Raw genomic sequence first — 22,972 nt, 5'->3', positions numbered from 1 at the left:
GATGTCTTTTGAGTTGAATGCCTCACTGGTCACACACACTGTGCTGTTGAGGAAGGAGACGATTATAGATTGTGCACACATGAAATGAAATTGTCATGCAATTTTCATGAAACAATCTTTGAAAAACTGGAAGACCATGAAAAAAGACTTTCATTTATTTTTCATCTTTTTGTCAAGTCCCTGATTAATATTTCAGGGTTGTGTGGTTGGCCACAGTATTGAAACTTTGTTGAATTAGCCAGCAGTGGAAGTAGTCGCACATCCCAGAGGGCCGGCGGGAGCGTCTCCGAACACCAGGAGTCCTCGCCGCTGGACCGGGACAGATGCACAGGATTCCTCTGGTGCTGCCGGGATCCCCGTCCCGCAGAGGATGGACTGAAAACTGTGCCACATGGTGCGAGCTTGTTGCTCAGTTACGTGACTGAGCAGCAGCGTTGTCGTGGTCACATCTGAGGAGATGTGGCCACAAACACACTTGGTTTGCTTGCTCAAAAACACGTTGTATTTGCCGCCTGCATGCTTGTTACTGCATTTTGAAACCCAGACATCTAAAACCGAGGCATATTTGCCAGCATGTGACAGACAAGACCAGGGAGACTATACATTTGTGTTATAACTGCACGGCATTTGAAGAATTAAAGGTTTTAAATTTAAGTCTAAATAAATAATATTAGACTTTGGCAATGTTTCTGGACAGTTTCTCGAGTCATTTGTACTTCACTTCTTTATTTCTCTGTCCCATTATAGGCGACTCATCCCAGTTTCAGTTTAAATTTACTTCCTAATATCTAATATAGCCTCTTAATTAAAGACCACATCCACTGTAAATTGTGTTCAGGGGTCATTTCCCTTTCCCAACTCTCTTGTTGGTAATCAAAGATTAATAAATTATATTATGGTCCTGCTCCTCTATACGTCAGCTTTGGGACATGCAGACAGAAGCGTGAATAACCTTTGACCTTGGATGTCCCTTTTCAGATTGGGCAAACATGTCTTACGGTTCTTTTGTGCCGCAGTGTTCCAGCCAAGCCAATGGACAGAAACCAGTAGGTGCTGACAGTTTAGGATAGACCTTAGTGAATTTATGTACAAAATACAAATAGGTCAGTTTGCTGAACGGGCTGTGGAGCTTCCAAGATGATCCAAAAAAGAACAAAACTGTCCCGTTCTGCGAAGTCAAAGCCAAGAAGAGCAATTAAATGGTCATTTTAAAGTACACCTGCTCCTGTGAGTTTGTTTATTCATGCTCATATCTGTGGTCATGTCAGAAAATTCAGCCCACCTGGCTGAAAACGCTGGTCCAACCACGGTGCAAATTCACAATATTTTAATCAAGGAGAATCAATTAAAATAAGAAGAATTAAGAAAAGAGAGTGGCTTTATTTATTTTTTTAACCTCAAGTAAGGGCATCTCAAAACTGCTGGATCCCACCGCAGTGCAAGTGGATTTGGTTGACTCTGATTCTTAAAGTAGTGGAGTATTTCAGTCAACTGGCTGAAAGGGGAAGTGAGATTTGGGATTCTGGCAGGGCCAGAGTTGGTTGGCCAGATTATCCCTCTCATGCAAATGCCCCCCCCTCCCTCCCCTGTTGGGTCCCAGTGAAGCGTGGGGGCTCAGCGCTGGCCACAGCTGCTTCCCGTTTCTGCAGAATCACACAGCAGCCATCTGGACGCGGCTGTGGCTGCACAACGCTGATGAGCTTCTCCGCCGAGTCTCTCCAGACAGGCCTGGCCCTTTGAGCCCCGGCCCCAGCCTTCTGCTCCACTGCCTCTTCCTCTCGGTCCCAGCTCTCTGCTGCTGTCGCTCCTCTGAGGCCCCGCCGGCCGCTCGCTCGCTCTCCTGCTCCTGGACCTGCCTGGCAGATCTCGGCATGCTGGCCCTCTGCATGGGCTGCAGGGTCTCCGCATGCACTCCCTCCTCCCTGTGTGTCTGTGTGTGTGTGTGTGTGTGTGTGTGCCGGGTCCGCTCACTCCCTTGATGGCACAGTTTTAACACTGTATGCAGACAAATGCCACTGTTGTGCATTGGCCTTGTGCTCCCATTGTCTGACAGCACTGGTAGATTGTGTTTCTATGAAGGAAAAAAAAAAAGTTTGTCTTCACTGGAAATTATGGAGGTTTAAAACTCTCAGAAAACAGGGGAAAAAATGATAAACTGATGGCAGTGTGCCTCTCTACACCTTCTTGCAAATTCCCCATGTTATACTGCACATTTCAACCCCACAGAGTGCCCAAATTCAATCAGTTTATACCAGTTTAAATTATCAATTTATTTACTCAGCACAAATTAAGCCCAGTGTTTATTTTCCTTCAGTGTGTTTTTTTTTTCTTTTCTGTCTAAGTATTCAAATGCCAGTCACTCACTTTCTCTTTGCTTTTCCTGACAGGTAGGAGCGAGCAGCATCTTGAATGACATCTACACTTCATTATTTCAGAAGGTTTGTGAGTGTGTCCACGTTTCTTTCACTTCAGAAAATGAGAATGTAAAATAAAACTGTGAGTGAGAAACTTTCCATCAACTCCAAGAAACATTTTCCTGAGCTCGGTCCATCAAAACGGCAGTGAACAATAATTATAATGCAGACAGTAACATATTACTGGACAGCTGGTTCAGTCTAGTTAAAGAAACACCCTATGACAGCATATAGATTTACTGTGAAATATCCAGATGCATAAATAAATGTAATAATGTGCCTACGGATGTGAATGCTTTATTGCAGATGAGCATACGGCACCACTTCCCTCTCATTACCTGCTGTTAAAGTTCACTCTTATTAATACAATCTAATGTGATGAAAAAAAAAAAAAAAAGTCAGTACTCTGTGTGTATATAAAATATCTTTTATTGATATTTTGCAAGCATAAAATTCCCAACAACCTTTAAATGGCTCATAATATTTGAGCAATACAATTCTTAGCCATCAGGTACAAAACAAAGACCCACAACATTATCTGTTGTCAAACTAAAAATAGCTTCCTGCAGTATGTCTGAACAAATTTCATACAGTTGAACAGAGAGGGATGCAGTTTTTAACTACTCTACAGACAGATACAAATCAGAACACTGTAATAAATACAAAAACAGACATGACAGGCATGTAATTGTGATATAAATAATATGATAGTTGTAACAAATAGATATATGAGGCTTAAAGTTTGCAGTGAAATGAATATTAAGTGGTCGTCAGATTTTACGCACAGATTGTAAAAATTGTATAGATTGTATTTCAGACTCAATATCCCGAGTCTGTCGGAGGATTTGCCTGCGCTGCAAGCATCTGCAGAAAAAAAAAGAATCCAACATTTTCAGTTCGTTCATAACACAGATACTTAAATGTAGAGATGAAAACCTTTTTTTATTTAAAACAAGAAAAAAAGAAGATTCAGCCTGGGTATCCAAAAGAAAAGAAACATTTATACACTTTATACAGGTGACAACTGTAAATAAAAATGTCTTAAAACCATAGTAACTTTTGTTTTCAGACAAATAATTCCAATAATAAAAAAAAAAAAAAAAAAACAAAAGGATTCCAGCAACTCTTACACAATTTAAAACAACACAAGTTATTGTTAAACACAATGCATTTAGGCAGATAGATTTCCTCACCCCGTCCTCCCAAAAATGGCAAAATGGATTAATTTCTTTCCCTTTTGAACGTGACATTTGATGAAAATAAATGAATTTTGTTTTCTTCTCTTAACTGAATGTGTGTTTTTACCTCGGAGCTACAAACATGCATATTCTGTATAAAAAAATCACTTTTCAGAGATCAACAGTGTGTTTTACAAGGTATTTTATTTCTATGTATTTATTAAATGTGCATGTGTGTGCATGTGTGTGTGTGTGTGTGTGTGTGTGTGTGTGTGTGCACGTGTCTGTCTGGCTGTTTCCGTGTTTCCCACATGTACAGATGTTTGTGTTGAGGGGTGGATGTGTGTGGCGTCAGGGCTCAGTAGCGGTGCTCTCCTCGCGTCATGTGAGACGAGAACTCGTACCGGTCTTGACTCCGGTGGCCGCAGAGGTTGCACTCGAAGGGGTCTCTGAAGCCGTGGCAGCCCATGTGAATGGTGTACATGACGTGGTCCAGGAACAGAATGCGGCAGTGTTCGCACCGGTACGCCCTCACCTGCTCCCCGTCGCCGGTCACCACCTTGAAGCCCTCGGAGGCCATCTCCATGCTGGCCCGGATGGCCTCGAACTGCCTCTGCTGCTCCTCCTTCACCAGGGGCAGCACGCCGTTTCGTCCCCCCGAGGTAATGTGGTTGGTCAGGTAGATGAGCCCCGAGCCCCCCCCGGCCGGCCGGTCCTCGTTGTTGCTCTCGGTGTCGGTGGAGTCCTGGCCGCTGTGGCTGGGCGAGCCGTCCTTCTCGCTGGAGGCCGACTTGGACTTGGAGAGCAGCAGCAGGTTCTCGGCCGCGCTGTCCTTGGCTGACAGGCTGTGGCCCGTCCCCGCGTGGCCGTCCGGCGGGGGCTTGTGGATGGGGAACATGGAGCCGAGGGCCACATCGGACGAGGAGCCCGGGGAGGTCTGCACCAGCGGCCGCAGCGACTCGGCCCCCAGGTAGTTGATGGCGCTGTTGATGGCCTGGTCGATGACATGAGGCTGGATCAGCTCCCCTGCTCCTCCCTCGAAGGAGAGGTCCGACAGACGCTTGTCACCTGAGGGGTCAGACAGGGAGAAGGGCAACGTGAAGGTCACACCTCCAAACATTACCGACTGTACAGCCTGTGCCTTTACCCTGTGGATATAGTCCCTGCTTCTTTCTGGTTGATCATTCAGTTTTTTGTACTAATATTGCTCATTGCTGTTGGTCTCATATTACATTATTGTACTGTTATCAACTTTAAAAAAAAATGCATCTTTTTTCCACTTTTGTAAATGATGTTTTCTTAACAGGCATTAAAAGGTAAAGAATACTGTCCAACACAAATTTAAGGCACCAGTGTCATCAAAATGCATACAGGCTGTTGTAATTACAACATTATATTAGGCTTGGGCAATATCTTAAATTTTATATCACCACATTGCCTTGCTGAAATACTGTGATAGTCAATATTTTTTCAAGTGAGAGGGTTTGTCACCTAACTTGATATTTCAATAAATCAATTTGACGCTTTTTCTACAGTAAGTTCTTCTTCTAAAGCATTTTAAAAGGCTGTTATGTGTCGTAATCTATTTCACAAAACTGGTGAACATTTTTTGACACAAATATCGCAAATACTCGATATTGTTGGATATTGGCCCAAGCCTACACGGCATGCATTCTGCAGAGCCACATGCGGCAGCTCGACCTACACACTTCTCACAGGTGCAGTTACATTCATGTTCAGCAAAAAGAAAGGGTCAAAGTTGATATACAAAGGAAGCAGACTTCAGCCCTTACCCACAAACTTCTGTGGCATAGTGCTCTTACGTTTAGCTACATTATTAGCTAGTCTGTCTAGCACCAAGGCTCTGTCAGATCCCGTCTGGCTTAAGTCTTCCCTCTGCTCATTCTGGTTGCTTTCTTCCTTTACTACTGGAAAGCAAGACAGAGAAGTAGATTTCAGAGTCAGCGTATTTTGAATTTGATCTGTTCATAAGTGATGAATCGGTGTAAGAGGGCCTTTTCTTTCAATGACAGTACAGGCCTGATGGTATTTTTCTCCCAGAGCACAGATCGGACTATTCTGACGCATGTGAAGCACTTGGTCTTTCAATGTCATATTTGTTCATGTTCACAAATAAGGTATTGTATTTTTCTTTTCTTTTTTTGGGGGGAATCAACTCAGAAGCATGTACCACATCAGCCCTACATGTAAAGTATTTTTAATCATTAAATTAGTGGTGGGTTCATTTCGATTATGACTGCCGAGTAAATGTGAACAATTAAAATACTTTACAGTTGTAATATGACAGCAAAACCATATTTTTTTTTTTTTACAGTCATTACAGAGGGTGTGCATGAGCCAGTGCCCATCAAAAGCTGTGTTAAAATATAAATGAGATGAATTTAGCCTGACCTGTTGGAGCATCTTCTAACAGCAACATTGTGAACACGGCACACTGCAGGCTTAGCAAGCCTCGAGTTCGGTGTGAGGTGTGCGTCCTGTGAGCCACCAACCTGTATAAATGCTGTTCTGCAGCCCCATGCACTGGAGGTAGTTGTGACATCGCTCCTTGTGTTCCTCCAGCGAGCTGCGCTGTTTGTAGCTCCGCCCACAGTAAGCACACTTATGGGGTTTTCCAACTGCAACCAATTACCCATGACATGTTACATAAATGTTATTGCAATTATTACAGCCACTGACTGATATAACACAACAATCATTCAACCTATTTACAGTTCATTAAAGCTTTTGCATTTGCTGTTCTACACACTCCTTCCCAGGAAAAATCCTTTGGTGCACAAGAAGTTTTTTTTCATTTCCAGTTTGCGTGGAATAAACACAACTGGGTAACTAGCATGAGCTGTTATAGCCACCACGGCAGAATAAACAAATAAAAAGAGCACCATCCACGTGAACTTTAACTTTTTTAACAGATAATCCAAAGAACAGAGTGCCAGCACTGAAAAACGCTGCTTGAATAACAAGAGATCACTGGGAAGTTCAGTGTAGAAACACCACAGCAATTAGCATCTGGTGCCAGAGATGAGACAAAAAAAACAATAACACCAAAAAAAAAAAAGATTCTCACAAATTGCCACTTTAATGTCCAAATCAATAAAGCTGCAATTAAATCCACAACACCTGAAACTGTGATAACGAAGAGTACCAGTATGCAAAAAAACATGCAATAAACATAATGTATCAGTGAGTCGGTCTAAACCATGTAAACATTTTTTGTCAGTTGAGTCATTTAAATGGACCCTGGGTGATTTTGATTATTGCCATGTTAATCAGACGATGCAAGTGGCTGTTTTTCATTCACGTTTTTCATTGACAAAAACCTAGGCAGAGCATTTACAGCAAAAAAAAAAAAAAGGTGTCATCATGTTTAATCCAGGGTTACTAATACGACCATAGGTGCATATTGTTTGGTTTGGGTGGCACCGGCGGACTCACCGGAGTGCGTGCGCAGGTGGCCGGTGAGGGCGTCCCTCCTGCGGCAGGCGTAGCTGCACAGGTGACACTTGAAGGGTTTCTCCCCCGAGTGGAGCTTGATGTGACGCAGCAGGTTGCCCTTCTGGGTGAAAGAGGCACCGCACTGGCTGCACTGGAAGGGACGTTCTCCTGGGGACAAGTACACAGCACACACACACACGCACACACACGCATACACACATACACACACAAACACATGCAAAAACACACACATACACAAGTCACTGTAAAGGAGCAGATCCTACACATCCTCCACAGTTTGTAACAGAATATAACATCAGTCTGAATAATCATGATGCTCTACTTGATAAAAGCCTTTAATGCAAATTTGTAAATTATAATATTGGGCCATACAAATAAAATCGACTTGACTTGACTTAATGATAAAATGCACTGTACTTAAGGAGAGTAAATCCTAAAAGTGAAAAAAAAAAAAAAAAAAGTTTGGACTTATATGGAAATACCTGAAAAATGTTTTAAGTTGTATTATAGTACATCCAACTATTTTATTTAGTAAAAAAAAAAAATCAGGAACAAATTGTACTTTTCTTTTTTATTTTGGTGTGCATGAGTCCTATTGAGCTGCGTCATAGTTCAGTCGTTTTCAAACTGTGGTCTGGGGACCCCAGGGGTCCTTAAAAGGCTTCTAGGGGGTCCTCAGCAAAATGAGGAATAGTTTAATTTCCCTTTAATTTAATTTAATAGAAACTGTTATGTTACAAAAAAAAAATGTATAAGTCACATTATGCTTTAATTTCACCACTTTGTATGTAGCTGTCTGTGTTCAAGTATGGCATCTATTAAATTTAATAGTTAACACAAACCAAACTGTCTTTTCATATCAGGGTTCCTGTGCCAAAATCACTTCAAATGGGGGTCTGCTGAACTTGTGGGTCCAAAGCATGAGAAAGTTTGAAAATCCCTGTCATTGTTTACTAGTATAAATTCTCAGGTTCTTGTTCCTTGCACTACGTTTCCCCTAAGCTGATGGTGTTTGATCCTGCCACGTCATAAAAGGAACAACCGCACAAAGCTTTTGTCTTAACTTTACTGTGTGGATGGAAAAACGCCCACCGCTATCTGACTGTGGGGTCGCTGCACTACAAGGACCCCGAGCGCCAGAACAAGCTGGATGATGGAGCAGCTCCGGGGCCGAGAGCGATCCAGCAGCCCGGGAGGGTTTCACAGCAGAGTGACACTCCATCTCTCCATGCTCCCCCTGCCCCACCGACTTCTGGCGCTCTGATCGAACAAGAGCCTTTCAGACTCAGCCTGCCAGTTCTGTAATGCACCATTGCCTAGGTCAATTTGATCTGAAAATCTCATTTTTTCCTCTTCTTCGTCTCTAAAATAAGAGCGGCACATCACAATGCAAATTCAGCCTCATTTGAATAAAGCGAAGGAAACACTTTGTGTTGAGAGCCAGTCTTCCTGATCAGCGCCTCTGGAATAAACCAATATCCAGCCTCTCCGAGTGTTGTGGCATTCTGTGAGAACGTTTTAATATGGCTTTTTTTTTCAAAGGCCCCCCATAAAATAAGAGTCACCAGTGAAGCAGCAAAAATATATAAAAAAGGAAACTCATTAAAAATGCATTTCAGGAGCAAAGACTCACCACAGAATATTTTCGATTTAAATAGGAGGCACTTCATTATATCTTTTATTGTACATTCTTTTGCATTTACATTAGTCTAGTGTTCCTTTCTTCCATTTTGGGTTTCATTAGTTTCTAAAGCTTGACAGTTAAGTGCCTTTTTCAAAAATGTTCCCCACCACTGGTTTGGGTTCATTACAATAGAATATCAATTTTGAAATTTGAAGAACTTTTAATAGTCAGATAATTGTCACTTCATGGAGATCCCATTTAATTGCGACAGATATCCTGTTTCTCAACTAAGGGTATGTGTTTTTTTTTTTTTTGGACCAAGTTCATCTCTTTTACTTTATCAAACAACAATTTGATCAGCTGCTGTTGCTTGTCATGTCGTAATTCAAAACAATTTAGAGGACAATAATAATTGCTAATGGTATTCTCAAAGCCTATTTCACGCACCATAGAGAGGTCTATATGCAGCCAATTGCGTGGATGCAGTAAAACTACAACTTATTGCAAACAGAAGCAGAAACTCTAAAGTTTGGGTTTACTTTCGAAGAATCCATAATTACTGGTACGTGTGCAGGCTTTGCTATAAAGAAGATATTGTTAGTTTGGGGTGCTAATGTCAGAAAACACTAGTAGATAACTTTTGTGATGTCTTTATTTTACCATTTGAAGTTTAACTCACTGCAGGTGCATAACTTGAGAAATTATTTGGAACACCTAAGACAGTGTAGGCAAGATAAACTACAAAAAAACTGCTAAAGGGGAGGAGCCACAGCAGACACCCAGCTTCTCAGCCCTTCTACCCCTCATCCCAGACACTCCCTGCAGCATTACTAACAGTGAACATGGGTGCAAAGGAAGGGCAAGAAGTATCGCAGATGGCTTACCAGTGTGGCTTCGCTTGTGCACCATCAGCACATTGGGGCCAATGCAAACTATCCCACAGATATCGCACTTGAGCTTCCCGTTGGGCAGCCGGATACCGCCGGCCGAGGAGAAGGCCTTGGCGTCGGGGCTCGGTTGTGAGCCGTTCACTTTGGCCCCAGAGGCATCGATCACGCGCAAGTCTTCCGCACACTCCTCCTCCTCGCCATTCATCTCACAGGCCAGCCCATTCTCCTCATCACTGCGAGCCTCAACTTTAATGTTACAGGCTGGAAAAGAGGGCAGGGGGGCCACGTTTAGAATACGAGCATGCTTCTTTTGGATTATATCCTGCTACATATGAATTTATAAATGACTCCACTGGGAAACCTGCCTGTGTCTCTGTTTCCCAAGTGTAATCCCAAACTATGTGACTGAACTTTACAAATCCACATGATGAAATCTGCCCTGGCTTCATTTCATTTTAGTTAAATGTTCTGCATTTATCAGTGGGGTGATCACTGTGTTAGTGTGACTCTGTTCCATCTTGATGTGCTGCCATTATCAGATTTAGACCTCATGAATTGGCATTGCAGCTGCCTTACAACTAGAAGCAGTGGCTTTGTAATCACAAACACACTTCAGTACACAATTAGACATTTTAGTGTTTCCTGGGATGCTAAAACAGAGCTCAAAACCTCTGATATTTCATGTGTTTTGCTGATTTCAGACTGAGCAAAGTCAACAAAGACATTAGATAAGATTATAACACACACACTGTATACCAAATGCCAGCCTGCGTAATATGCAACCTGTAAACTCTGAATCTAATCTGACAAACTCATTTTGGTGTTTTTTCCATTTTGGTGTTTCTCGTGGCTCCAGAGGTGGACAGAATGTCTTGGTTTTGAAGATGTCAGCGATGGGATGAGGAAATGCACAGAGCATCTCACACCATCACACTTGTGTAAAACAAATGACAGCACAAACAGGAAACAGAGACACAGGAAGCAGTGTGAAACTAGGGACGGTAGTGGTGTATATCAGAGTAAAAGAGTATGATGAACATGCACGCAGAAACATACACACATATGCATACACATGCACCAAAAAACACGCACAGATAGGCCTACATGCCATGTTGTGCATGAGAAGGGGTCTTTATCAGCCTAACGCGTGAAAAATGTTTTTTTGGAGTAAATGAAGCAAAGACTACTCTAAGTGTTGTCAGTGGAGCTGTTGCAAAAGCTCTGTCCTCTTTATTTGATCGCTTTTGTATCCAAACACCATCTGAATGGAGAAGTGCCCTGTGTGATAAACTGTCGGCTCCCTCTCTTCCCAACAGAGAGCTTCAGAAATGTTTAGAAATGTTAAACAGAACTCAGAGTCTTGCAAGTCCCACAACTACTCGCCTGTGGTTTGCATGTCATGGTGGCAGCCTGATTTCCTCATGCCTCTACCTCTGTTTGTACAACTGAAGAGGAAGAAGTGGAAATCATGAAATATAGGAATCTATGGAAAAGGGGAAGCTTCAGAAAGAGGGCCTGTCTAACCGAAATACCAAGAATTATGGAGAAGTGACAGAAAGGGAAGCACAGGGAAGGAATTGTAAAACAGCCTGTAACTGAAACAGGAGGGAGGCTTGTTTTTTTACCGAGAGACGGCGAGGGAACAAAGCTCCCATAATGCATGATTCACTCAGAAAGCAGGGGGAACACAAATATGAGAACTAATGGCATGGGATCACAAGATCTTTATGGCTGTTTGGTCAGATTAAATCACATCATCGTATCAACCGTCCACTGCATTTCTATCACAGTTTTATTTGCTGTAACAATAATCTTTTCATGTAACAACAGTTGTTATTTATACATTTATTTTATTTTTTGGACAAACTCTTGGGTCTTTCTGCTGAGTCAATGAGATAAGAAAGAAAGCAACCATGTGTCAATAGTACTGGGGCTGCTGAAATGACACAGCAAACACAAAGGGAAGGCAAGGCCACGCTTCACACTGCGCAAAAACAAAATGGCACTCAGATTCAGTTAAGGCAAGGCAGCCGACGAGTTAAGTTCCCTTCGCAATTTGGCCAGAAGTTCGTCTGAACTTGTGATGAAGCAGGCTGCCACTGACCATGTTCACATCTCCTTCAAAAATGTGATCATAATGATGAAAGCCACAATACAGGCAAGACAAACACCAGGCTCTGACCGGGCCGGTGCCATGTTTACACCTGGGTTCACTTTTTAAACCGCGGTGTGTTTCCAGCTCATCGTGTTGTCTGCACATCGAAGGGAACTGTAGTTTGTACTGGGCAGCAGGACTCAACACTCTTGGAGTCTGTTTTGCATATTGCAAGGTACAATTATGATGCAGTTTTTAGACAGGTTTCACTCATGTAAATGGGGTTATTAAGGAGAACTGCCGCATCATGAGTTCATATAAACACCTCAGTCTGACTACAGTGGTTTTCAAAGAGTGGCCTGGGCACCACTAGCGATTCTTCACATGGTGCTTTAACCTCACCACTTTGAATCTACCTCCAGTGTTCAAGTATGACGTCTAACAGTTAAATATGTGACACAAACCAAAGTCTTCCTGTCCATATCAGCGTCTCCAGGACAGAATCACTTAAAATGAATGTCATTTTAGGGCTACAAAACATGAAAAGTTAGAAAAGCCCTTGCCTAACTCACAGCATTAGCCATTTTTTTCTGCGTATTTAAACACAGCCACTGACGCTGGAATAAATCTTCAAGCTAAACCCTACAGCACATGAGCAGCAGAGGACCAGAATGCATGCTGATTTTACTATAAACTATGAACTAATTACAGTATTTTCTATGTCTATTTTTAAGTTTATCTCTATGTGCTGTGGCCCTCGGTCTCTGCGCAGAAAGCGAACTGGCCTGAGGCGTTCAGTACAATAACGAGGCTCTTCGCTCTGAGTCGGCAGGTCATCAGTTGGTTGTTTTGACCCTGCTTTGCTGCAGCTGAACTAGGCAAAGGGAACCACAACCGTGGGCTGCAGCTTCTCAGGGATATGGGGAAGTTGTGACTAAACTGGGAGTAGGAAGAAGAGCTTTTACTTTATATCATGTTTGTCACGGTCACACATCCTGATTTGCTCGTTTTGGGAAGCAAGTGTCAGATCGTGTAGAGGACAAACACAAAGATAGCAATAAAACAGGCTAGCTGTAACCCAGGGTGGGTATAAATATTCTCCCCAGATTATAGATAAAATGGTAGCTAATAACATAGTGATATATGGCAAAGTATAGCTAAAAGGCAACAAGGACAAATATTAAGATAAGAGTGTGTTAGATGTAGCAAATATAGCACAAATGTAAGGTAGAGACTTCGGGTGCAACAGGAAGAAATTAAGAAGCCACCCTGGCAGAGCTAGATAACAGATAGGAAGAAAGGTAGCGTGTTTGTTTGGTTTTGTATGCCGTGTGGAAATGCAGGGAGCCCGCTGGAGGTTCCTGTTACAGGCTTGTGCTGCTCTCGCTGCATGAATATAGCCCAGTGTGCAAGGCAGTGGAACCACATGTGCTAAACCACGGCAGAAAACACACTCGACACGACTCGCTGTCGATAAGGAACACCAAAAAACACAGTCTGCTTTTCCCCTCACACTTTTTTTTTTTTTAAACTTGCCTCCACGTTTTCGGGAACTAGGCAGTCTAGCTTTCATATCTCCGAAATAGCAATGCTTTTTTGGCTTCTGATTCACCCGGAGAGAAAGAGAAATTGTTTGTCTCAGATGTAAAGATGGGTCATTTTACCCCTTTGAACTTTAGTGCAAGCCTGAGTGAAACGGGAGAATTGTATTAATCTGCTTGGAGCACCAGACGGGCAGATTAAGACTCACAAAATTATAATATGAGCATCAGAAAGTTTCGAAAATCACAGGACAGTATTGGAAATAATTTGCCTTTCTGTGACTGACAGTTTACTCAACACATGCCTCAACACCATGGAATGAAAAAACTTGGAATAAAAAAAAAAAAAAACACAACAAAATAGGATATAGTTTGTTTGCCTTCCTTGGGACTGGATTTACATTTGCGTGGATTAGGGTGCTTTGAAATTGCAAATTAATTCTTGCAAAGATGTCAATCCCTGAGTGTGAGGACTTATCTGGAACAGGAAACAACCTGGCTTTGAGGTTTTGAGCTTTCGATACTTTGAGTTCCCGTGTCCCACATATAGTCCCTCCGCTTTTGCGTTTTCACTGCAGAGCCCTGAGCAGCACATGATCCTGGGTGATAATTATAACTCTCTAATACATTCGGGCTTTATCAGAGAGCCAGAGATGCATAGATATACCAGACACTTCCCTTCTCTCTCTGCTCTTTTCTCATTTTAACTCTTTCTGCCCCCGTGCAAACACACACAAACACACGCAAGCACAAAAAGATGACCGCATCCATAGCAACAGAAAAACATATGCGCAGTCACACATGCACACACACCCACACACACACACACACACACACACACATACATCAGCTCTGTCTGCCCTGCCTTTTTGTCTCTCAAATTTGTTTTAGACTATTATTCCTGGCCCTCAGTGAAAGTTGATCAGACATTTGAAGCATTTCCCCTTTGACTATTTCCCTTTTGCTGCTTCATGTACATCAATGGACTGAGACGAGGAGAGCACAGATGTAGAAAATGTGAGCCCTGAGCGTGTCAGCGTGTATCATGATGGCTGGAGCGAAGGGCAGATCCACAGCCGAGCCTGGTAGCACTAAACACACGCTGACTTACTAGGTTTTATAAAGTTACATATCAGTTTGATGCCAGCACAGCGCCGCACTGCACAGCAAAAAAAAATCTCCAGCTACACAAGTGATTTACTCTCATATTCAGTCTTAACATCTTAAAATCTGCCAGTGGGATGAGATAATCCCACTTGTTTCCAATGCAGTTTCACTAGTTTCAGGATTTTTTTTTTTCCTGGAAAGAAGTGTAAATGTGTTGAGACAAGACAGAATAAGTCAGATCAGCCCACTAGGATCAGGAAACTGACACTCTGACAATGTTGTTGGGCATTGAAAAGTGGTGCAATAATCTCATTCCACTGGCAGATTTTTTTTTTTTTCACTTGCTTCAAGAAAAACAAGATTTTAACACTGAATATTAAACTAAATGACTTAAGATGGAGATTCTGTGCAGGGTGACTTGCTGTGAAGTGTTTTTCATCCCGGTGCATGTTTATCTTGGTGCATGGCAAGTCGACAGTTGTAAAAGCAAAGAGGGGGCATGTGTGAAAAAGTGTGTGTGTGTGTGTGTGTGTGTGTGTGTGTGTGCAGGTGTGTGACCTATGTGGTGCATTGATGCGCCATGCTGATCTCTTCACTTGGCCCTGTTCCTGAACACTTTATCTCCAGGAGTGTTGAAACTGTCTTAGGAAACTCTTACACATCCTATTTCAGTTTCCTCTCACATCTTTTTCATGACTCTGTGCAGCTTCATAAGAGCTGCACACCTTATCTTTGCCCTGATCTGGATAAGTGGAAAAACACCGGTACAATGTCTGAATTCAGAGAGCGACTTTCTGTTTTTGCTATACGGTAAAACATGGAAACATTTACATAATGATCAACCTACAGATTAAACATCAGATTAAGGCCAGATGAAACTTTTGTGCTTGTCTAGAATAACATGTTTTCCCAAGATTCACCTTATCAACATCAATATACTTCATGCACTGCGAAAAAAAAAACCCCAGCTCAGTCTTGACAAAACATTGCGACATATTCAGTCTCAAAATCTATTTTTTCTTAAATGAAGGTAAAAATAATAAAAAAAAAAATGCCATAGGGATGAGATAATCCCACTTCTTTCCGATGCAGTTTCACTTGTTTCAGGATTTTTTTCTTGAAACAAATATAAACATGTTGAAACAAGTCAAATAATGTAGACAGATAACAGAAAATGACTACTGATTCAAGAAAATTCTGGAAACAAGTTTATTAGAATTGGAGACAAGTCAGATTATTTCATCCCTCGGGCAGATTTTTTGTCTCTTATTTGAAGAAAAAACTTAATATGAGGCTATTTGACTTGTTGAAATGTTGTTGGTTTTTTGCAATGGGAAAACAGAAAGGCCCCCTAATGTTTAACAGTGTAGAGGAGCTTTGTGACTGAAACTGTTAATGAGCTACAACCTTGCAGCACAGATAGCTTGCATATAAACTAACAAAAATAATTGAATCACATGAAACGCGGCATGTAACATCTGAATCATCCTGCTGACATGTAAAACTGATTAGCTTTTAATGAGCCATAATGATCACGAACTTCCATCTTAAACAGCCTCCTGGTTTCTGACGGGCCACCCATGTTAAGGGGGCTGAGATAAATGTATGCCACAGATGTGGAACCTCGAACACGTTTCATCCTTATTTTCACCATGATATTCCCTGGCTTGATGTTCACACACTCAAATCAAGGCCACATTAGCAATTCCTTAAGATTCTGCCTATTAATGACATGCCATGGATCAAAGAGCTTCTTCTTCTCCTTCTTCTTCTTCTTTTTTTTTTTTTTTTACCTATTTTTTGCCAATGACCTAAATGTGTCTCTTTGCAGCTGCAAATTATTTTTTCCTAGGGATTTGGAACACCAAATATCTCCCTATGGTTGTGTACGGGATTAAGTTATTAAAACATTACTATGCTTTCTTTGATATTACGCTTTTGATAGAGGAATTACTTTCATTTAGCCGGTTCACTTTGACTTGGAGGCTGTGGGAATGCATTCATTTTTGGTTGGAAGACACACTGAATGTTTTAGACAGTTTAATTATTGCTGCTTCAGTGGAAAAACTAAAACTAGGAATTACATTTTATATCTCTGACTCAAATTAATCAATGAGCAATAACACACTATTTATTCAGTCATTGTTTTTAGCTTGGTAGTGATTTACTTTTCATTTGCACAAACACTAGTAACGCTCTGACTGCGGGTGGGTGCGTTTGGAAATGTTCTCCCATACCTTTGTCCCCTCTGTTGTTCTGCTGGTGGGCGGAGCCTGCTGACAGGTCCTCGGGGACGGCCATGGGCTCCTCTGTCTCCTCAGATGCGTCGTTGGCAGGGGGGCTGTCTCTGCCTGGGGAGACACACATCAGCAAACACCCATCACTCCCCGCACAAACCCTCAACGTGTCCCATTCAGGAGAAGCAGAATTACCTCCGGGTGGTCTGAGAGCTGTTTTAGGCCTATTGTATCTACTGTGTGCTCTCTACGCCTCAATCATGCAGCCGGCAGTCTTTTACCTGGCATCTGGGCCATTTCCTGGGCCTCCTCTGTCTCCATTCGATGCAGGTACTCTAATGGGAGAGAGAGATGGAGATGTAGATGTGTGTAAGTTTAATCAAGAGCAGGCTGAGGAAACAACATTATAAAAAGCCGGAGCAGACTAAAGGATGTACTCTCTTCGTGTGACTCCGTCACCTCGGCAAGATCACTCTTGTCACAGCGGCAGACACACCACTGTCCCCCACATTACATTACAAAGAATTACAGACATTTTCATTACGAGTCTGACAGAGCGACTGGGCTTGGAGAGTGGCTTGGCTCTGTCTGATGGGCCTGCCGGTAGCGGGGGGTTGCTGGGAATGGGCTTTCAGACCACATTTGTTATTTATTGTTAATTTCCTGCCACGTAATCATCCAAAAATGCAAACTGACTGCCGCAAAATTAAGCAGAAAATTAACTGGCCCCCAGGTCACTGAGGATGCGGGTGTTTGCCGTACCCAGCTGATCGGCACTCGTGTTCTCTCTAATTTACTGAGCATGCATCGCTGAGCCCGCGGCCTGAGCACAGACGCATGCAAGCCACAATCAGAGACAAAGAGAGAGGAGGAAGAGTGAGTGCGCGAGAGAGAGGGAGGGGAGCAAGAGGGGCCACTGAGGCTGCCAGAAAGACAGAGGCAGAGAGGTAGATGGCAAAAGTCAGAAAGTCAGGAAGAGCAAGTGCAACAGGAAGGTGGAGAGGAACGGACAGAGAAAAGGAGCAGGCCGAAAGACACGGAGAAGTTTTTGTTGTTTTTTTTTTTGAGCCCCGAACCCATCCTCTGGCCAGGGCTGAATATCTGAAGAGTCACCAGTGCACGTGGCCCCATTAATAATGGATGGCCCTGAAGCCTGCAGCAGATGGGCCCAACAGCCTCAGCCTCAGCTCCGCCACTTCAAGAAACCCTTGGTGGGGCCGCTGCCCGGTCCAAGCAGCCACACAGGGAGAAGTGAAGCTCCCGAAAATAGCGAAACGAGCCCAAGGGAGAAGGGGAACCTAGGCCTTCCTGTTTTACTGACAGATGGCTCCACACATTTGGAACAAATAGTGGGAAGCGGCCGGGGCCGTTCTGTCGCAACGCGCTGTATCCTGCGGACTGGCGAGGCGAGTCAGGAGTTCAGCGGCCGCAGACACCCAGGATGCAAGTGCGAAGGGAAGGGGAGGGGGCAGGGGGGGCAAAGGTCACTGGTGCAGATGATTCGCTCAGAGCACGGGTGTGTTGCGTGTCTGAACTGCGGCTCTGAATGCGCACCAGTCTTTAGCATCTGGAGTTTGAGGGTGGGTGGGTGGAGGGGGGAGATGAGGGGTGGCGGGGGGTATTCTCATGTGCCCTTTTTTCTGGGCAGATGGTTAGAGAGGGGAAATACGGATGTGTTGGCGTGGGGGTGTGGGGGGGGGCTTCGACAGAAATAAAAAATGAATTCCTATGTTCAACCACAACCCACTTGTGTAGGCACGCAGCAGAAAGTAAGGTGCACAAAGAATATTCAGGAAGTCGTTTGCTGAGGCGCAGAGAGACGCTATTCTCACTCTCTTCATGTTATGCGTACCCTATAGCTATTTACGCCACTATTTCGGGAAACTCCTCCTATTTTGTTTTTGCATTTTAACTCGGTCTTTAGAAGGATCTGACATGCTGCACTGGTCCAAACTGGAATTTTACCGTTCTGACAAAGATGTAGTGCAATTAAAACTCCTTTTACGGTCGCAACTCTGTTTTTTGTTTTCTGTTATAACCTCATCAAAATGAAACTGAAATGTTGAATAAATCAGGAAATATCTTTTTTTTTTTTTTTTTTTTTCTTGTTAAGAGCTCACATCCATGTTGTAACCAGGAAGGGATGCGATGCAGAGGCGGAGTGTGGGCTACTTTAACTGGGGTAAGGTGGAATCTTTCACCCAGTGCACGCAGTGAAACGGAGGGTAAAGGGTAGCAGAGTTTGCGCTGCAGGACTGGAAAAGTTTTGGTCTTAGTTTACATCAACTGAGGAGAGGCAGGAAGAGGCTTGTGGGCTGACAGAATTCTCAGTCCTCTTCCCGTTTGTGTGTGCATGTGTGTGTGTGTGTTTGTGTGTGTGTGTGTGTGTGTGTGTATGTGCGTGTGTGTATGTTGGGTGTATGGGGGGTTGGGGGGTGTTAGAAGTGTCTGCACACAGCGAGGTGCAACGCTGCACCAGGGACCAGGGTGGAGATGAGAAACAGCCAAACCGTTAACAGATACTGAACTGAGGACCACACCAGCAAAGTTTGGATACCGAGAGAAAGCTCTAACACTCTGTGAGTGTGTGTGAGTGTGTGTGTGTGTGTGTAATGCAGATTTAGGAGTGAATACTGGAATAAATGAATAAATGAACCAAAGCTAATAAGAGGAGGTGGTAATGTGAAGGGAAAAAAAGACAAAATGAACACAAGACCTATGCCACTAAAAATATATAGTTAGAAACACACACACACACACACACAAAGACACAAATCCTACAGTATCACATTTTCTTACCATGCATTGGAATGCTAGAGAGTCAAAAATATAAATAAAACAGAAAAATTCAAAGTTCAAGTTGATTTTTTTTCTATATAAATATATATATATTATGGAAATTACAGTTTATTCCCTGCAATAAAACCGGTCATTATGGCATTCCGGGTACACAGAACATATCAATTACAGTGCTATGTCATCACTACTGTAAACTGATTGGATATACAGCCACATTAGTCCTATTGTTGCCTCTAATACAAGCAAAATGACATAATATGAATTGTAGTTTATTATAATTATTATTTGTACATACAAGTGCTGGGATACAAAGTTTGCGATTTTAGTCATTACAAAGTAAACTTATACTGACAATCCATCAAATAAATGAATTAATTATTTTCAGTCACAGCCCATCAGTTTATGAGAAATAATAAAGCTGTGGGTGCTTCCTTATCAGCCATTAGGGAAAGACACTGTCCTACACTGCCATGTAATGTGATGCATGGTCACCTTTGTTCAATTCGGATAAATATGCATATTGAGATTCTCATCAGTCATTCATGAAATGTATGGGTGTAAGTGGATAGATGGTGTTGGTGATGGCGGATGTGTTCTGGGAGCCCATTGTGGGGGTGAGGGTGAAGTAAAGGTGCACTGAGAAGAAGTTTCCTTCATTTGCATCTGACACACTTCACTACTCTGGCATTCAGACAGTACAATCATTTTAATAACTGTCTGTCTTCCTCTGCCCCCTCCTACTACTGTTTCTACTGACAAGAAAGATGATGTATCTGCAGACATTTCGCCAGCATTTTCAGCTGCTTCTCTTTCCAACTGAGTTATTTAAAAAAAAAAAAAAAAAAAAGTCCTGTTTTGGAGCAGGTGCTGGTTTTCAATTTAAAGTTTTTAAAGTGGCTCTAATACTGAGCAAGATTTTTCTTTTCTTTTGCCAAATGATAGTTTTTGTTAAGCAGGCCTGTATGAGATTTCTATTACAAGTGAGTCAACTTCCCTTAAACGTGACAAAGTGATGGAAACATTGCACTCTAAGTCGAAATAAACTCCAACTCACATCAATAAATGTTTAAAAAAAATAGACCCCAAAAAGCTGCTTTCTAAAATACAAAGATTTAAGATTTGATCAAATTAAACACAAGTCATTTTCAACGTTTTGCATCACCGAAAAGCCACTTTAATCATAAATCTACACGACTGGAGGCTCGTTTAACCAAAAGCAGGTAATGTACGGTCGTTTATTTGAAATATGAAACATGTTTAAATAAAAATAATAATAATAATAAAACACAAACCATTCTGCGACTTTATTTCCTCAAAGTGCATCCATTTCGTTTTAACTGGGTGTTGCTGATCAACTTTTCACCACAGTGTCAGCAGTGTAAAAACTTCATGAGTCCTGCCTACATTTTTTTTTCTTCACACAGCCGTTTTACAACTAACAAGCCTTAAGACTCGCACTGTGGTGCGAAGAGATGAATACATGTCCCAACAGCATGATACACTATCAGCTTTAATGGTTATTGAATAATTGAATCGTATTAGAATTACTGTGCGTCTTTATTTCCTGTTTAAGTGGCGTTAAAAGATCTCCGCGCTGGTGTTTTATTTTCTTTTGTTGAGTTTCAGGCCTTCGGTAAATTTGTCAAAAAAGCAAATTCTAAAGACACTGACTCAAAAATGTGTTTTTGAAAATGTGGGTTTTCATATTTTAGTAAACTTCAGATAGCCTACAGGCTTTTGGGTGCGCACACCAGTTGCAACAGGTGCTATGGGGCAAGAGAGTAAAAAACGATCAAACAAGTTAGGCTGTAATTTTAAGAAATGGACTGGATATTATGGAGGCTCATTTAAAACTACATAAAAAATATTTTCTAAGAAATGTAGCGGTGCGGGAAATATGCATCTCAACATTTTCAAAACTAAAAAAACGCATGGAAAATTGGGAAAAATCCATTCTATATTCCCTGAAGCGCTCGCTGTTTCTTAGAAAATCACAGGAACAAATTGAGCTGTCTCTTTGCAGATTTTTTTTTAATTAAAAATACTTTTGGCTGTTAGGTCCGTTATGTGTCGGCTAACAGTGGAGAATTAACGCTCACCCCACAGGATCTGGTGCTGTGGCGCACCTGCACCGAAACTAAGGACAGTGTTTTCCAGTCAGGTGCAAAAAGCCTCCACTATTCTGAAGAATAAACGAGCGTGTGTCGCAAATTCGAGCTCTTAACCCTGAATTTAAAACCTGTGTCCTGCTGAAAAGCGCGGTGGAAGTGACTTTACCTGCTATTCCTTGAGTTTGCAGTATGAAGTTCTTCCAACTCTCCCCGGCTCCATGTGCAGAAGGTCGCAGCGCCGCGGCGGCCCCATGGAGCTGCGCCCTGGGTCCCTCCCCTCTCCACTGCACTTCCTCGTTCCAGCCCAACATGTCTATGTCTCTGTGCTCGACTGAGGCATTTTGCTTGCTTTTATCCACAGGCCGAGTGTGCGGCGGGGAGTCGAGGCACCAAACCCTTGGCACTTGCTTTGTACCGTGCCAATAAAAGCTGACACCCAGTAGACCATTACTGGCAGCCATGCATGAGATGGGATGAGGCGCGCAAGGAGAGTGGACCATTCATTGTTTATTTATTTCATTCTCGCTGAGGAAACGGATGGGGGGACTCCTCACTTGCATATTGGACAGCTCCCCTTCTGTCACCTGTTCTGGCACGCTGAAGCAGTCCATGAAATTAACACAACTCCTTTCTTTCCCATATAATGAGATTTTTTTTCTCCCTCTTTTTCCTCTGGTTGCACTATAATGTTTCATCCAGTTTACTTCAGGCTTCCCCTCCATGCAGAGCAGGTCGTTTGAAAAGCCCCCTCACATCAGCAGCATGGTTATGACTAACTCTAAGCACAGGGCTTTTTCCATTTTATTCTTTGGTGCTTTCTGTTTTAAGGGCACTTCTGCACTGAATGCATCCTCCCCGTGTCACCCTGGACCGGCAGGGTCCTGAGTGACTGTTAACATGTTTCTTAGTACTTGTGCAAACATTCTGCAGATGGACAACCATGCATTAAATTTGTTATTAATAGACTATTTGAATTTCCCTCTTTGGCTTTACACTGAGATACGCAGCAAAATCAGCAGGATAAATACAACTCAGAGAGTAAAAATCCGCACTTTGCCAGTAATTAGCCTATACCCAGTTCACACTCATCACAGGCAATTTAATAACTTAGATAGCTTTGAACAGCCACTCCAGAGCCATATCATCTTGGTGAGTGGGCAAAACAACTCCACACAACTCGAGAGTCAAAACTTGCCAACTCCAAGTAACCGTCACTGGAAAATCTGAGTTTATTAACACTGGAAAATTGGTGGTAAGGTTGATAATCCACACACTGAACTGCTTGAACCTGACTTGAAACTAAAATAGACGCGCTTACATCAAATGTAAATTAGTAAAGCGTCATCACACACGCTGCCCATAGATCTCCAGCAGCACATGTAAGTGGATGGGGATTACTTCTAGTGGTGCAGCACCTCACCTCCCTCCCATCCCTCATCATTCATGCCGCTAGTATGAATATGACGTGCGGGGACTGTGCACCCGAGTGCAACACGCAG

The 22,972-nt window shown here is 42.6% G+C and overlaps 1 protein-coding gene across 8 annotated transcripts; it reads right to left on the bottom strand.

Moving 5' to 3' along the window:
• Positions 1 to 3,518: 3,518 nt before the first annotated feature.
• Positions 3,519 to 21,934, bottom strand: ikzf1 (IKAROS family zinc finger 1 (Ikaros)). 8 transcript variants are annotated; one of them, XM_030070980.1, is made up of 8 exons: positions 21,640 to 21,778; positions 16,845 to 16,898; positions 16,564 to 16,677; positions 9,578 to 9,844; positions 7,049 to 7,216; positions 6,106 to 6,231; positions 5,386 to 5,517; positions 3,519 to 4,660 (listed from the first exon to the last, which is right to left on the bottom strand). In XM_030070980.1, the coding sequence occupies exons 2-8, from the start codon at positions 16,882 to 16,884 to the stop codon at positions 3,951 to 3,953; spliced, it is 1,557 nt and encodes a 518-aa protein (XP_029926840.1). In that variant the 5' UTR covers positions 16,885 to 16,898; positions 21,640 to 21,778; the 3' UTR covers positions 3,519 to 3,950. The 8 variants fall into 8 exon arrangements, with proteins under 8 accessions (XP_029926840.1, XP_029926841.1, XP_029926839.1 ...); XM_030070981.1 differs by having other exon boundaries at positions 5,386 to 5,520; positions 7,049 to 7,213; XM_030070979.1 differs by having other exon boundaries at positions 5,386 to 5,520; positions 21,640 to 21,777.
• Between the last annotated feature and the right edge of the window lie 1,038 nt (positions 21,935 to 22,972).

The sequence above is a fragment of the Myripristis murdjan genome, chromosome 15 (genome assembly GCF_902150065.1).
Source record: "Myripristis murdjan chromosome 15, fMyrMur1.1, whole genome shotgun sequence".
NCBI classification, from domain to species: Eukaryota; Metazoa; Chordata; class Actinopteri; order Holocentriformes; family Holocentridae; genus Myripristis; species Myripristis murdjan.
The sequence above is the reverse complement of the archived record's forward strand: the minus strand, read 5'-3'. Positions and strand labels throughout refer to the sequence as shown.